This window comes from Platalea leucorodia, assembly GCF_965183815.1.
Source record: "Platalea leucorodia genome assembly, chromosome: 5".
NCBI lineage: Eukaryota > Metazoa > Chordata > Aves > Pelecaniformes > Threskiornithidae > Platalea > Platalea leucorodia.
Genome location: NC_138827.1, coordinates 51,843,662 through 51,859,307, shown reverse-complemented (window position 1 = coordinate 51,859,307; position 15,646 = coordinate 51,843,662). Strand labels below are relative to the sequence as shown.

The 15,646-nt window shown below is 47.8% G+C and overlaps 1 protein-coding gene across 1 annotated transcript in view; it reads left to right on the top strand.

The window, feature by feature from the left end:
* RASAL2 (RAS protein activator like 2) overlaps nt 1-6,793 on the top strand; it is a gene marked incomplete at its 5' end in the record, with an annotated part of 188,534 nt that extends 181,741 nt beyond the window's left edge. Inside the window, one exon of the mRNA XM_082311672.1 lies at nt 2,011-6,793. Coding sequence (XP_082167798.1) covers nt 2,011-2,175 — 165 coding nt within the window. The 3' untranslated portion in view covers nt 2,176-6,793. The remainder of the gene's footprint in view (nt 1-2,010) is intronic.
* Between the last annotated feature and the right edge of the window lie 8,853 nt (nt 6,794-15,646).

Below are 15,646 nucleotides of genomic sequence, written 5' to 3'. Positions count from 1 at the left end.
AGTACCCAGTCCTGGCCCAGCGCACTGACCTCCTACCCATTCCAGCTCCTCCCACTCCCTGTGCCCAATTCGTGTGTCTTAGAGATATGTTTGTTAGACTGAATTTTCCTTTGAGTGAGAAGATGCCGCTACTCACCAAGCTCATGCTTTTAAGATTGATTTTCCAAGTGTAGATTTCCAGCTGTTTTGCAAACTGGCATAGCGAGTGCTCATCAGTGCCAGAAAATAACCAGCCTTTCATTTTTAACTCTTTGGAAAGCTATGTTCTTGGGAAAGAAATTTTAATTTTAAATTCTATATTCCAGGTGAAATTTAGTCCGAGGAGGAGGAGCTTTAACTTGTTGAAGAACACATTTCTGCTAAGGCAGTTGTGTTTTGCAGGATTTATTTCAGCATGGGAGGAAAGGCTAAGGCCTTTAACTCCTCCGTTGTCTGTTCTCCTTGCTCACGTTGACTGGATCAGGGCAAGTGCTAGGGCAGGCTATGGCCTGCTTTGCTGTTTGTTGATTTCTCGTGCCTCCTCCTCCATTTGCTCTGCTATACAGACCTCGGTCTCTTCAGGGCTGTAATACAAGCAGTACTTAAATTCTGCTTTGTTTTTTCACCCTCACACTTACCCCTGTGGGGAAGCCCACTGAGAAAAGCAAACACTGCTTGATTGCTGATGTACCACACAGCTGATGTGCTGGGATCAAAATCTCAAGGGGCTGTTGTAGCACTTAGGTCTCCGGAGCAGTATGTCTGAACTATCCCTTAATGTTTGTGCCTTCTGTGCATCATTTTTCCTTCCATTTTGTTTCTCAATGGGCTGGACTGGGAAGAGTTCCTGCATGCAGCTTTTTTCATTCAAGGAAATTAGACATTTTTCCTTCTCAAAGGAAAAAAAGCCAATCAGCTGGTAGCATGGAGAGCGTATTTACCTTTTGCCGTCTCTGTTGCTGCTTTGTGTGGCTGCATTTTTTTTTTTTTTTTTTTTTTTTTTTGAGGGAAGATGAAAATTGTAATTTCTAATTGTGCCACCAACTCTTTGGCTTGACCCTCCAGTCCTTTATCCCACTGCAGATAATCTAGCTGTTAGTAGGTTGGGTTTCATGGATGGGGCTTTTATTTTTTATAAATTCAGTACACATCCTTTAGTTTTCTGCTAAAAGTGGAAGCTAGCACTTTCTGTGCCAGAAGAATCAAAACTGGGATGCGGGAACCCTGGATTCGCCGGAGCCCGGGAGCCCCTCTGAGCTGGAATGGGCCTAGGAGCAGTGTGTTCAGTGTTTGTTCTTTGTGTTCTGTCGATGGCATCTCCCCCTCCACCCACGCTGCCCTCTTCCCCTTCACCTCAAATAACCCCTTAGTTTTAGCTTCTGGCTGCTTCCTCTCTATGTTGCTATTGCACCCTCACTCCTGCCGGTGACTGCAGGCTGCCATTATCTGCTTTTTTTTATTTATTTCAAGCATACCATGAGTTTATTCTGAGCACACGCCATCCGAAATACAGAGACAATGGCTGTTAGATACCACTTGCACTTTTCTCTGCCAGATGAAACCTCCACCACTTTTATTTTCTGCTGCCTGTTTCTGTTTTTCTAACATATTTTTAAAAAAATGAAATTGGCTATTGTTGTTACTAACATCAACACCCCCCACCCCCCCATGGCAAAATACTGCATTTCCATCTGCCTCGGTCGGAGGCTGTCTGGATAAAGCCACTGTGACTGGATCAATTCACCAATGTAACTTTGACTCACTGTCACCTTCCATCATGCAAAAAGGGCCAGGAGGGCCAGACCGGCCTGCGAGAAGCCCGTGGTGCTCGGGGGCCGTGTCACCCTAAGAAAACAGAAAGAGGCAGACACCCCATCTTACCAGAGAATGTTAGCCAAGCTGCCTCTGCCTAGAGATCATCCGAAGACACTGCCACAGCCCTGGGTCCTGAAGTTCCCCGTACAGCAGGCCTGGGGGGCAAAGGCATGTCATTTGTGAAGGAGCTCTGACTTTGTGGGGTGTTTGTTGCAGGAGAAGCGGATCGTGTCCCTGGACTCTGCCAACACGCGGCTGATGAGTGCCCTGACGCAGGTGAAGGAGCGCTACAGCATGCAAGTCCGCAATGGCATCTCCCCCACCAATCCCACCAAGCTTTCCATCACGGAGAATGGTGAATTCAAAAACAGCAGCTGCTAACTGGGCAGATGCTGCCGGCCATCTCCCCAGGAGAAGGGCAAGAGGGAGCAGACTCAAGAAACCTTCAAAATAGCCCCCCTTCCCCTTACAGGTTTACATAATGCTGCTAATAAAATGGAAAAGAGAAAGAAGAACTCTGAAAGGTGGGCTTGAATTCCCCACTCAAGGCCAGGAGAACCGGGCTCCCAAGAACAAGTCCTTCCATATCACTGTGTAAATAGAGGGAGCTCTTGGGTCATGTACAGAAAACGCCGATGTAATATACCAAAAGGAAGTGAATACTGTAGATTTTTTTAATTATTGCTATTTTTATTATTATTATTTTTTTCTCTTGTTGAAAGCACTGCAGTCCTTGGAGGAGGAAGAGGGGAGTGTGAGTGCATGTGTGTTGTGGGTGCGAGAGAGAGAGAGATGAGCAGTGGGTTACATTAGGCAGCAGCTGTATATTTCGGGCTGACCGACACAAGTACATGAGTGGAGTGAAATAGTAGTGAAATTAATTCTAGAAGAAAACTCATCTGCTAGTTTTATTCCCCTCTTCTCTAGCTGTTCTTTAACTGAATGCAAGCTCGACAGCAAATATTTTAGCAAGAAAATTGGCTCTTGCTGGATCCTGTACCTACTTTCTGTAGGACTCGGGCAAAAAAATTTCAGTCTTTTTGAACAAGGTAAAAACTTGGAGCAGCCAGCTTGTTTCCTTGCATTTGCACAGTCAGGCTTCCCATCAGACAGACAGAGGGAATCTGCAGTTTTTCAAGGTAGGATTCTTTCTTTTTTACCCCAGTTCCAATGCAGTTTTATATTTTCTGTTTTGAGAATTTACAGACCTGTAAATACTTTTTTTTTTTTAATTTCTATCCGATCCCCACTTCACGCACCATGCAGTGGCGCCCTGAATTCATGCTCTGCACTCCATCAGGAACAGCCAGGTTAACGCTCTGAGGAAAGGGCTAACCGAAGGGTGTCCGTGCCCAGCAAAGCAGACTTCCATATGCAACATTTCCTTTTTCCTAGAGGATTTCTATGTTTTAACTCTCGTTCAACTTCACCGTTTGAGCCACTAGCTTAGCCGGTCTAGTCCAATGAAAGATGCTTTCTGCAAGTGTGTGTTAAAAGATCTTCCATTTCCACTGAAATTTGCCTTTCTCTGGATACTTTAAAGGTTTATTTTGTTTTGGTTTTGTTTTGGTTTTTTGTTTTTTGTTTGGTTTTTTTTTAAGTTCTGTACACACTACTTTTTTCTTAAGGAGTTTTGACTAAGCTTTCATCTCCAGTTACCTTCAGTTGCATTTCATAGAAGCATACTTACAGGCTGTATGTGAATGCGTATATAATTACAAAGTGACCTTCTCGTGGAAGATAACGACATTCACAAACTGTAAAAGATTAACAATAAATGACACAGTATTATCAATCCTCATAATTTCGTCAAATGCCACAATATTTAGTCTGAGAGTTTTTGTAAAGCCTCAGATTCTAGAGTCAAGTAATAGTGTGTGAATCTCCACTTTCACTTTTTGGTATACATTTCTAGCCCTCAAACTCTCAAAGTAAATAAAATTATTGCAACGGCAATTGAAATTCTGAATTACAGAAGTACACTTATAACAGTGAGTGTGAGTAACCCTTCAAACTAGTTACGGAAATGAGAAATTGGAAGAGTTGACTTCAAAATGAGACAAAACCTCGAGAGGGTGCCTCGGTGTGGGATGTGTTTAGCAAGCAGTTCAGGCTGCAACTAGGAGCAAGTTAACGGCGTGGCTGTGGGGGTACCTGGCTGAAATCGTATAGCCTGTGAGACGGAGAAGGTCAGAGCTGACGATCCGATTATCCTTTCTGGCCTTAGTTTCTCAGTCTCTAAAATGGTACTACATTAAAAATGTAGGCGTTCCTAAGCCAATTTCTTGGCTTCCTGAGAGTGCCCCGTGTTGCCTTGACCGTGAAGGCTCGGCAGTACTGGGGACCCAAACTCGGTCTCGGTTGTCAAGTTTGTTTGTTCTTTGGAAATTAATTACTCTCACCTCTGTGGGCAAGTGCAGCTTGGGACAGAGCGCAGTCTGTTCGCTGTCCTGCTTGATCATTGCGTTGGGATACTTCAGCGAAGCGTCGTCACACAAGTATGTCACATTACTAACTATGCATAAATACAGAGACCGCATCTCCTGCACTGCAGGGTGTATACGAAAAATGTGTATGAATCTCTCTTAGCCAGGCCTTGGCTGTTAATTTACATCTAGAGGAGACTTGTCGGCAGCGAGTTGGGATTTATATTTAATGCTTAGTTCTTTCAGATCAAAGCTTCTCTGGCTGCTCAAATGTGACTTGGTCCTACAGGCCAAGGAGCATCCCTGCCTTGTTCTTGCTGTATCTTTAGCCCAGTCAGCGCTGTCTGACGCACCTGGGGTTGTGCTCTGCGTTTGCTCAGCAGTGATTTCTTTTCGATACTTCCCAAACCGTCTTCCAGCTCTGGGTCATTGCTGACCTCTGATATTCTCTTCCTCAAACTGTGCCTTTAAGTTCCTTCTTCTTTCCCTCTTCCTTCACACATCACAGCCGTAGGCACTGTCGACTTTGTATTAATCTGTCTTGTGAGTAGCTCTCTTTTCCAAGAAACCTTTGCAGACCCCTCTTGGTTGAGTATTTTTGTGTGATCTGCATCTCCCCTTTGCTATGTACTGCAATTACACAGCTGCATCCTGGGAAATGTGTTCCCAAGAGTGGCCTTTGCAGGTGGGCACGTGCGTTGCTGGCTTATTACACAGTGCAAATAGTATGGGTGTTCTGTGACTGAGACGTGGGAGCAAGTGGTCGTAGGAATACATTGACTAGAAGAAGGCAGAAGCAGATACGTCATTCTGGTAGCGTTTAGTTTAGCATTAATTTGGGAAACGCATTTCACCGGAGCTCCCCAGCTTTCTGGTAATCTGTCAGAGGTCCCGGGCTGAGCTGTACGGTTCGATGCTGAAGACTCTGAGGCATCCGCTTTGGTTTCTCCAGAGAAATGCAATAGGGCAACATTTCAGCCCTGATTTTTAGAGGGGAAATAATACCTGCCCTGAGATCGATACATTTTAGTGAGGTCTTCAGTGATGTATCATTCTAATAATGTACCTTCTCCTATGTATTTCTTAAGCTTGTAGACTAGGAAAAGTTGCTATTCTAGAAGAGCCTGAGCCATCAGTATCATCCTCACAGCTTGTTGCTAGGCTGGTTGTCTCGCTTCTATTCCAATTTCTACCCTAAAGTGCAAAGCGTTCTCCTCCAGCTCCCACTATGGCGGAGAAGCTGCCTGTTGACCCAAAAGGGGGTGAAGGTTGCAGACTCACAGTGCTGCAAGACTAAAATTGATTAGCTGCAAAACAAAACGTTATACTCCTGAGGTCTGCAGGCAGCTGTCTCTCCTAGTTAGTTACCAGGCAGCTTTCTAGAGAAATTTTAAGCCGCTTCAAGCTGACAGTATGTGAAAATGCCAGCTTCTGTTTTGCCCAGTCTGATCAAATTCATGTGGCGCTAAACCACGTGGCAGCCAAAAGGTCTGTCTCTTTTGGAGCAAGAGCCCCAACTGGGCCTGATCACATTTGGTCTCAGACGAGCAGCCAGTGGGTTTCTGCAGCAATGAGAGAAGGCGGCAACAGCGCGAAGTCTGATGACGATCAGCATGACAGGCGTTAGGGTTTGGTTCAGACTTTCGGCAAATGCATCGGGCTGTGCCTAGTGCTGTTGCAAGCAACTGCTGCTCTCATTTGGAAACAGCTGAAGTAGTGCAAGAAAAATTTAATAGCCTTTAGGAGTAATACTCGTGTGTTCCTAAGACCGAAAGACAAAAGCTGCCCCATCCTGGCATGTCAGTCCTTGCTGGTTCCTCCCTACCGTTCTAGGATGATTCCTCCCAAACCACAAAGCCACCCAGGCTCCCGAGTTCCCAGTAAAAGCTCAGGGCCAGCATGGCGGGGCGGGGAAATGGAGCAGCGCTGTGGAGCGCCGTGGCCCTTTGCCGTGTTGTGTGTGGCGTCTGCAGGGTGCGTGGAGAACAGAGGTGGCCAGAATGGCACGGGATGGGCACTGATGGAGAAGGGAGGGAGCACGGCCTAGGAGGGGCATCCTGTAAATGCCTGTTCTTTGCAATTCGGACTTTTTGTTTAAGGGAAATAGACAGATTTCACGTCCAGGAATTACCTACTGTTATTTCCCCTGTGTATTAGAAATGGGCAGCGATGCGTAAAAGCACAGACTCATACAGCTACACATTTTGCAACATTCCTCTCCAGTGTAATAACTCTAAGTAGGGGATCCAGAGGAGTGTGGAAAGGGATGTGTATATTTTCTAGTTGGAGAATATGAGGTGTATCCAGTAATAAATTCTGTACCCATCTAATAAGTCGTCCAAGAAATGGGTTTTATTTTATGTTCTTGCAGTTGCTTTGGGTTGGCTTAGGCTTTTTTCTTTTACATGATATATTAATTTCATGTTTTAATGCTTGCTTTAGACCCACCAGCTTTTAACTTCATCTGTAAACTCAGTGATTGAAGCCTGTCAATGTTACAGCAGTGCCCACGGAATGTGTCAGCAATACTTACCTGCTAAGGTCACCATCTGTGTCTGAATTCTGTTTGTGTTCTGCGAAAGTATCTGCGTCGTTCCTGGAGAACGATTCCTGTCCGAGTTGCGCCATTAAATGTACTTACATCGGCGATTAGCATGGTCAGCCACAGGTATCCAGCTGAGTGCGACAGAGCAAAAAGGGTTAAATTTAGGCTGATGCCTTTAGGTATTTCCTTCTCCAGAGTAAGTTAACTCCCATGAGAGCGAGCATGTCATTACAGATCATGCCTGCCAGGAATCCTACCTGTAAAAATAGATTTTCTGTCTCAAGGGCCTTAATAAGAGTGTTACTACACAGAACTGTTTTACAATGATAGCTCTAAATAATTTATTTTTTATTTCAACAAAGTACACCTTAAAAAGTAATAAACTTGTTTTTCAAGCCGTATTTTTATGCTAGTAGCACTGGACTGTTTGGTCTTTGAGATCCATTTCTGCATTTCATTGCCTGGGTTTGTTCTAAAGAAGATTTATTTTTGTTCTGTGAATAATTTTTGAAGGTTCTTGTAATATGTACAGATATAGATACATTTGAGGTCTTTTATTGATATTCCTACAAAGAATACAAATAAACTTTAACTTTAAACAGTTTGGACTCAGTAAACCTGTGCTGATGTAAAACCGCGCTCTCTGCTCTCAGGTTGTCCTTGTGCTTTGCGTAGCTTCAGAGGGCGGAGGGAGCCTCCGGCGGTGCGTGACTTCGCCTTTGGGACCGAGTAGCTCCCGTCTGACGCCTGGAGCTGCCTGGGTGAACCAAGGGGGTCGGTGGCGGAGCACGGCAGCGGCATTAATTCCTTTCTCCTGTTTCCGTGGCTGGGTGTTTTGCTGGGGTGTCCAGCACGGGTCCCAGGGCCGCGTCCCAGAGCTCTGCCGCCCCGTGCCAGTAACCTCTCGCGCTTTCTGAATCCGTCCGATGGCTGGGAAATCTCTGGCATTGCGGAGTGAGAGAGCGACAAGCTGTGGAGACACGGAGAATTGCTCTCTGCTTCTTTTAGGCATGGGATTTTTTGGATAATAATAACATCTGAAGTGGTGAAAAGAGAGTTGCCTCCTATTAATTAATGTGTTTATTCCTCTCACGCCGGACCAGTGAATGTGATCAGCCCAGTTTTCTTGTTCAGTCAGTTCCTAGTTTACAGGTTCTCATGCACCAGCCCAAAGCTGCAGTGTTTGAGGCATGGACGTACAGACGAATACTGATTTACAGGTTCACATAAAATGCTGGATTCCAAGCAATTTATATTTATGCTTCATACATGTATGAAATCTTGTAGCTAATGAGTGGGAAAACCTTTCATATTGAACTTAGTGAACGTGAGATCTACACTCAAGGGTATGTTTTGCTAAGAGTCTTTTTATTTTCATTTCACATGGTATTTTTTCCATAGCTTTGAAGCCTGCAAAATACACAGAGCAAACTTCTGGTTGTTACCGCCTGCCCCCGCCCTGGCCCGACACTTTGTTCTGTTCAAGTCCCCTGCGTGTTCTGCCTTGTTCTTGCTTAGGCTGTACGCTTTTCGTGCCAAGAGTTGCCTTCCTGCGTGTCCGTACAGAACCCGAAGCAGCGGGTGCCTGATGCTTCTGGGCAGGAGGGCAGCCCAAACAGCGTCTCTGAAGGAGGTGGATCTGTAAATTCCCACACCCGTGCCCCGTCCCTTCCCGGTGCTCCCCCAGCGGCGGAGCCCCCCGCTCCTCTGCGGCCATGCTAGCGCTGCCCCGGGGAGGGGCAGGCCCAGCCGCCCAGGTGTCAACAGGCAGAGGCAGGTGAGAAGAGGGGTAGGATGAGGGATGTAGACCTGGCGGCAAAGCCATCTCGGTATGGTGTTTGCTGTCACAGGGAGGGGGGAATCTCAGTGGGAGAGGGATGGGCAGGGGAGAGCAGGGTTGGGAGGAAGGAGGAGGCAGCCGGAGGGTGTGCTGAGCGAAGCAGAGGGAGGCAAGCCAGGTAGAGCAGGAGCGTTGCACAAACGCTAGTTAGGGTGGCACTGGGATCATGCCATTAAAACTGTGGGAAGTCTGGGCTTTTCTGTGTCGGTCCCAAAGCAACTGATACTGCAGTGTTCTGTCCTGCCGAGGATGCTGAATTCCACTTTACCTTGGATGTGCTCCTGACTTCCACTGTGTAAAACCCCTGTATGTGAATGTGCAAATTCTTCTTCCATTTCTAGCCATTCTGGACAAAACACAGAGGGCTCCGGAGCCTGTCCTCATCGCTCTTGCAGTTCACATGCTCCAGCTGGGCAATTCCTTTGCAGAAGCTCCCCTCCAAGGGCCCTCCTGCCCAAAGGATGCAAGTGTAAAACCTTTAATGATTTCCGATGTGTGAGAATGCGTGCTGCTGCTTTAAGTAAGCAGCAGCTGCTGCTGAAATCCATTAGCAGGTGGAATACCAATTTGCTTATGCTGAGATATGAGTCTCATGAGAAGAGAGTGCTTGCCCTTACTAGTACCCATCTCACGTTGCTGTCCTTCACCTTTCTCCTGGTCCCACAGATTAAATATCCTCATGTCTCCAGAAGATGTATTAAATTCCTGCTTTTTGCTGTGAGAGGTAGATCAAATATCTTGCTTGTAGGCATGAAACCTGCCTACCCGTGGGTTCTTCCTGCAGCGAGTATGAATACCTTGTCCTTACTCAGCTCCATGGGAACGTGTAACCCTGCTGACGCGACTGGGAACGTGAGTTCTGTGGGCCTGAACCCGCTTTTCCGGAGACCCGCTTAGCCCAGCTCGGTAGCAGAGCAGCCTGGACTGAAACAGAGAGAAATTACCATCAATGCTGCAGACTTGGGGGTAGCTGCCAGGAGCAGGGCACTCAGGACAGATGTTCCCCGCGCCCTCCGGGTTCTTGCAGCTTTCACGCTATACTACGACCCTAAGGGCGGTCGTGCTACGACTGGGGAGAGGCGGATGGCGAGGGACAAACACCTCGTGTTGACACCAGGAGTGAAGGATGATACAGTGATGGCAGAAACGAATGCGGAATGAAATGCGATCTGCGCGGAGATGATGACATCTCGCTCCCTTTTCTCTGCGGTCCAGGCTTCTCTCTGCAGCAGGATACAGATGTGGAGAGCGGTTCCTACTGCGCTTGGCAAAGAGGGAGTCCTGCATGCAGTGAAGGAGGAGGATCTACAGCTAAGTTGCAGGCTGTACTTCTCCACCCCTATCCTTTGTCACTTCTCTCCCTTCACTTAGCTCTCGTAAGTCAGACAACATGCCGGTGCCATGCCGGACCCTACCTGAAACCATCAATTTATGAATTATTACTGTTGGAGTGGCTGTTATATTGATGGGGGCTACATCTTGCCTCCCAAAGTTAACTACTGTTTTATATTCTCCTTGTCTTCACAGTCACATCAGATAAAACCCATTTTCAGAATCACGGGCCCAGTGTATTTACAAGCAAATAATACTAATGAACGTAATCAAACAAATGCAGTGTAGCACGCAGCAGGTGGTATCTTGCAGGGACAGTCCCTGCTGGAAGGACGTGCCGTGCCAGTGTGTAACCTGTTAATCGCTAGAAGGCTCACGGAGGTGGCCGTCTGCGCAACAGGCGTTGGCTTTGCATTTATAGGTGCAAACTAAACTTGCTGGGGAAGGAAGCTGAACGCAGTAACACTGTGGTAGATACCTGCCTGGGAGATGGTTGCCTTGAAACAGCCTACCGCCTGGGCAAACTCCTGGCTGGAGGCTCGGCATCAGCGCTGCTTCTGATGCAGCACCCCTTCTTTGTCTCAGCTGAGGCAGAAGGAGAGGTTCGTCTCTTCGGGAGATACACAAAAGAGGAGGTTGGACAAGACCCCGTGTACCAGAGCACAGCGTGGATAATGGGGCGGCAGGAGCTCATTAAAGGTTAAGAGACTTCTGTGAGCCCTGGGCGAGATGGGGGAGAACAACTGCCTCTTCCCTGCCCAGGAAGCAGCATCTGCAGAAGCAGTTTCCGTCCGGAGCAGCTGGGTTTGTCTCCATGGAAAGGTCTGTGTAGAAGTAGCGTGGCCGGGCATTTGGGTCAGCCGCTCCCCATCTGGGACCTGGCATTTGGAAGGAGGGAGGAGAAATTCGCTGGCTGCTGTTTTCCCCTTTCTTCCTTAGAGGGCAAGCCTTCCGCGAGGGAGCCGCAGGCGCCGCGCCCCTGCCCTGGCAGGTAGCCTGGCTGTGACACCGCTGCGCATTCAGCAGCTGACTTCTGTGCAGAAAATCGTTTTGCAGAGCCAGCATTGTCCCTGTAAGGAGGAACTGTCCTTACCGGGGACACTAACTAGGAACGTCCAGTAAAAAACGACTTTGTAAAGGCCTTGAAAAGATGCTGGGTAGATTTCAGTTCTCATCGCAGTCAGAGAATTTACTTCAGCCTCCAAATTTGCTGAAATGCACGGGAGCGTACGTCCCCTCTGGACACGGGGCTTTGCCCTTAAGCTCCTACCTAGAATGTGCGTCCCTTTGTCCCTTTCCCTCGGGTGTGGTTACGCAGCCTGTGTTTCACTGTTCAAAGCTTTGCTCTCCAGTAATCTCTCCGTGTGCACTAGTGCCTTCAAGTTCAAAGGACGGTTTCAGGACTCGGGACTTCCCTGGTGGGAAGGCAATGAAAGAGGAGGACTGACTTCCCTTTCCTTGTTAGTACCAGAAGCCACTGCAAAATTGTATTTTATATTGTTGGAGGTGTTTTAGGATCACGAATGACTGAAGAACTTAGACCTGACCAAGACTTTCATAACTGGGATTAAGTGGAGCACTGCCTTTCAGATTTTCCTCCATCATTGGGGAACTGTGCATGGGAGCTCCCTGCTACGCCAGGATCTGGGCTCTACCGGGGTGCGTTTAGAAAGTCATCGCTACAGCAACCAATAAGACTGAAAAAGCTGATAAAATACATAGCATCTCCTCTGGGGTTGGCTGAAGGGCAGGGAGATTGCTACTCCCTCAGTAACATTTTTTCTGGTTTTTCTTTTTTTCTTTTTCTTGAAATAAATACATTCCCTGTGGGCAGGTTCCAGATTGTGGCTTTGCCAAAATAGGGAGCTTAAGACGGAAAGTCCGTCTGCCCCAGCTGCTGACTTGACAAGCGTTGATGCTGGAATAAGCTGGGTGCCTGGAAGGGAGAGACGGAAAGACCTAGGAGGCAGCGTACCGGGTCCCTCTGGCAGTCCGCTGCTGCGCGCACAGGAATGCTCTGTTCAATCACGGCTGACGTGGTTTTATGAGATGTCTGCCAATGCGTTGGTGGTCTAACAGCTGCTAGGAAATTTTCCTGAAGGGCTAGACTGGGTTTTTTGCCATAATGACTGTCCTCTAGAGAGTTAGCATAATATCACAGGCATTAATGCTCCCACCTGTGTGCAAAGCCTTTCCTGTTCTGGTTAGGGAGAGAAGCTGAGCGTTAGCTGGAACGCCTGCGTCAGCTGCTAAAATGCATCGGCACCAGAGGAGTCTATGAAGAGCGAGCCTCGGTTATCTCATGGATCAGAAATCCTGAGCCATTTACGGTTATAGTGCTGATAGCGGCTTTTCAAGTGCCGTTCAAAACTACTAAAATTATCCTACTAGCCGCTAACTGCCGGGAGCCTGAATGCAGATTACAGCCATTCCTAAAAGAAGCTGGGTGGCAGCCCCATCCCAGGCCTGTCTCACACAGCTCTTTGTGTCGCCTCGCCCAGCGTCCGTGGCCAGCACGGCGGCTGATCCCTGCCTGCTCGGCCCAGGAGAGGAGTGGCCGCCGCCGTGCCGCGGGTCAGGAAGGAGCTGCCTTGGCAGAGCGGGCTGGAAGTCAGCGGCCTCCCTCCCAGGCGCCACGCTCCTCAGCTGCTCCCCTCTGCAGCAAGAAGCTGCAGGCAGTCGCAGAGATGCCGAGAGGAGGAGCAAAGGAGCTGGGTGAAGAAGCAAGAGCAGTTTGTGGCTGCCTAGAATAGAAATGAGCTGAGGGGAACAAGCCCGCCCCATCACCTGGGGACCCTCACGCTGCCTGCGGCAGCAGCTACGGGCAGGCCCCTCACACTGAGGGGGTCTGCTTGCCCCAGGCAGCAGCTCTTGTTTTCAAAGACGAAAGGTCTGAAATGAGACTGTGCCCATAGGACCACTGAGATCTGTGCTACCAAGGAGCTCACATAGTCCTTGGTTCGGAAATACTCAGGCATCTGGTTTCAGATGGATTTAAGTATCCTGAGGAGCTGAGTATTTGACTATTTTAAATTTCACTGGTCTGGAGACTAAGACTTGGTTGGATGTTTCCTTGGTGATTTTGCTCTGTGCAGCTTTCCTGTATTCCCACCTTTCCCTGCCGTTCACCCAGATGCAGGACTATCACAGAATCATAGAATCGTTAAGGTTGGAAAAGACCCTTAAGATCATCGAGTCCAGCCGTTAACCTAGCGCTGCCAAGTCCTCCACTAAACCATGTCCTCAAGCACCACGTCTACCCATCTTTTAAATACCTCCAGGGATGGAGACTCAACCACTTCCCTGGGCAGCCTGTGCCAGTGCCTGACAAACCTTTCAGTGAAGAAGTTTTTCCTAATATCCAACCTAAACTCCCCCTGGCGCAACTTGAGGCCGTTTCCTCTCGTCCTATCGCTTGTTACTAGGCAGAAGAGACCAACCCCCACCTCGCTACAGCCTCCTTTCAGGTAGCTGTAGAGAGCAATAAGGTCTCCCCTCAGCCTCCTCTTCTCCAGGCTAAACAACCCCAGCTCCCTCAGCCGCTCCTCATCAGACTTGTGCTCTAGACCCTTCACCAGCTTCATTGCCCTCCTCTGGACAGGCAAATGGACTATGCCGATACAGATTTATTCTCTCTAACTGGGACAGGCCTGTGGTATATACGTCACGCTCATGCTCTCTAACAACACATGCCCTTCCAGGTTGTGGAAATAAATGCTAACCTAGCCTCTTCTTGATCCGAAACAGTAAGTCCAGCTTTTGCTCCTTTATGTTCATTACACTATTTGGCATAAAGGTAAAAGGGCTTATTGTCCCGCAGCCTTCGGGGCATCAGCAAATCAGTACTTTGGGTGCTGACCCCACAGACACAAAGCAGAATGCAAGTAAATAGTTTGAAAATTTATATTGACAAGGAAGTTTTTATACCTTCCAGTAAAATGTTTGCAGTTGACTTTGGTCAAAGATGGGATGCGCCTCATCATAAAGAGCCCATTCTGGTGGACTCGTCAGAGCGGCAGCCTAAAGGTCTCGCATCAGCTGATTATGAACATGGCTGAGTCCAACAGTGTGGAATCTGCTTAACTTTCAACTGGCCCCAGCCCGGTTTGTGGCAAGCCGGCTGCCTTCCCCATGGGAAAGGTCACCCCAGCAGCTGCAGAGAGAAAATTCGGTGAGTCAGGAGTCTTGCAGTTATTATTTCAACCTAACTGTAGTTCCTCCATGTGAGGACTGGCATTTTCATTGTCAAGACTCTACACGTAACTTGCAAGTTTTTAATTTCATTTTAGTCTCTAATACGTGTGTAAGTGGCTGGCTGCGTACATACCACACTGGTCCCAGACTGTATGGCCATTCTTTTCTCGTTTCTCCAAGTTCCACTGCATTTTTTGACACTCATTGCCACAAGTATTTCTTTAACCACTGCTCCCTTATCAGCGTGAAAAACAAGTATGTTGAGTGTCTTGGGCCAATACACTTGTGCAGATGCTACTAGAGCTCCAAGCGTTATCAGCAAACTGGTTCAGGGATGACATTTGCAATTCACTATGTTTAAAATTGCTGTCAGTAAAATGTTCATCTTTCCTGAGAGCCTTAGGCCATCCCTGCTAACTCACTCCCGTCCTCTCCGAGACCACATCGAGATCTGTCACTGTGACAAAGTCCACGTAGACTTCCCACACACACTGCCCTCTAATTTATGTCCTACCGAAGTACTAGGAACATAAAAAGGAGGACAAAGCAGATGCTGACTAGCTAAATACCAAATCTCTCCTTCCCACCCGCAGACTGGTCTGAAATATTTCTCTCGTACAGAAGTGATATTTATTAGGAAAAAACAGCTAATGATTAATAGATGTGCAATAATGCACCGATGTTGTAAATAAATAGCTTAAAATGAGGAGTGCACGCACAGCGGTAATGACAGGCTTTCCTCATATCAGCGTGGATGAGTTGGACAAACCATGCTGAGAATTAAAGGGCATTTCAATCCTTGCTCTTACAGAGAGCAAAACAGCCCATGGCAGCAGCGGGCCTTTGTGTAAGGTAAGTCCATCTAGTAGGAACCGTGGTGAAGAATTGCTCTGGGGCTGTCAAACAACAATCATACAATGCTGTGGTTTCCAGTCACTTGGAACTTGGGCTGTTTAGGAGTCAATAGATATCCGATATCCAAGCTGACCTCCCTTTTCCCACGCCTGTCCTCCCACTTGACTTCTACTCCCCAGCTCTTCTATCCTAGGGGTAAGAACAAATGGAAAAACATGAACAGAACGTCTATGAAGCTGTTCGGGAAAAGATCCAAAGAAATGGAGCTTCCCAGTGGTGCATCCGTGCAAAGAGCAAACTTGTTATCAGATCTCCAAAAAAACCTGCTCAGAGAGTGGGTACATTAGGAAGAAAGCTTTTCTTGCTGTTGGGAGATGAGGGAAAGTGATTCTTGCAGATCTTCCCAATCCCAAAGTCCAGAATCCAAGTGCAATAAAACGCCGTACCGCTGCAGGCCTCAGGGAAACTAGCAGCAATCTTTAATCTCTGCTTCGTATCACTGGGGAGGAATTTTGAATGGGCTTGAAAATTTCTGTTTAGATGGTCTCCTGGATGATCCAGGGCCTCCCAGGCATGCTTGCTGGGCTGGAGAGCTGACCCGCGAGCGTAACAGCATTTGTCGCGGGGTGCAGCACGTTGACCCTGGCTGCTTTGTACGCT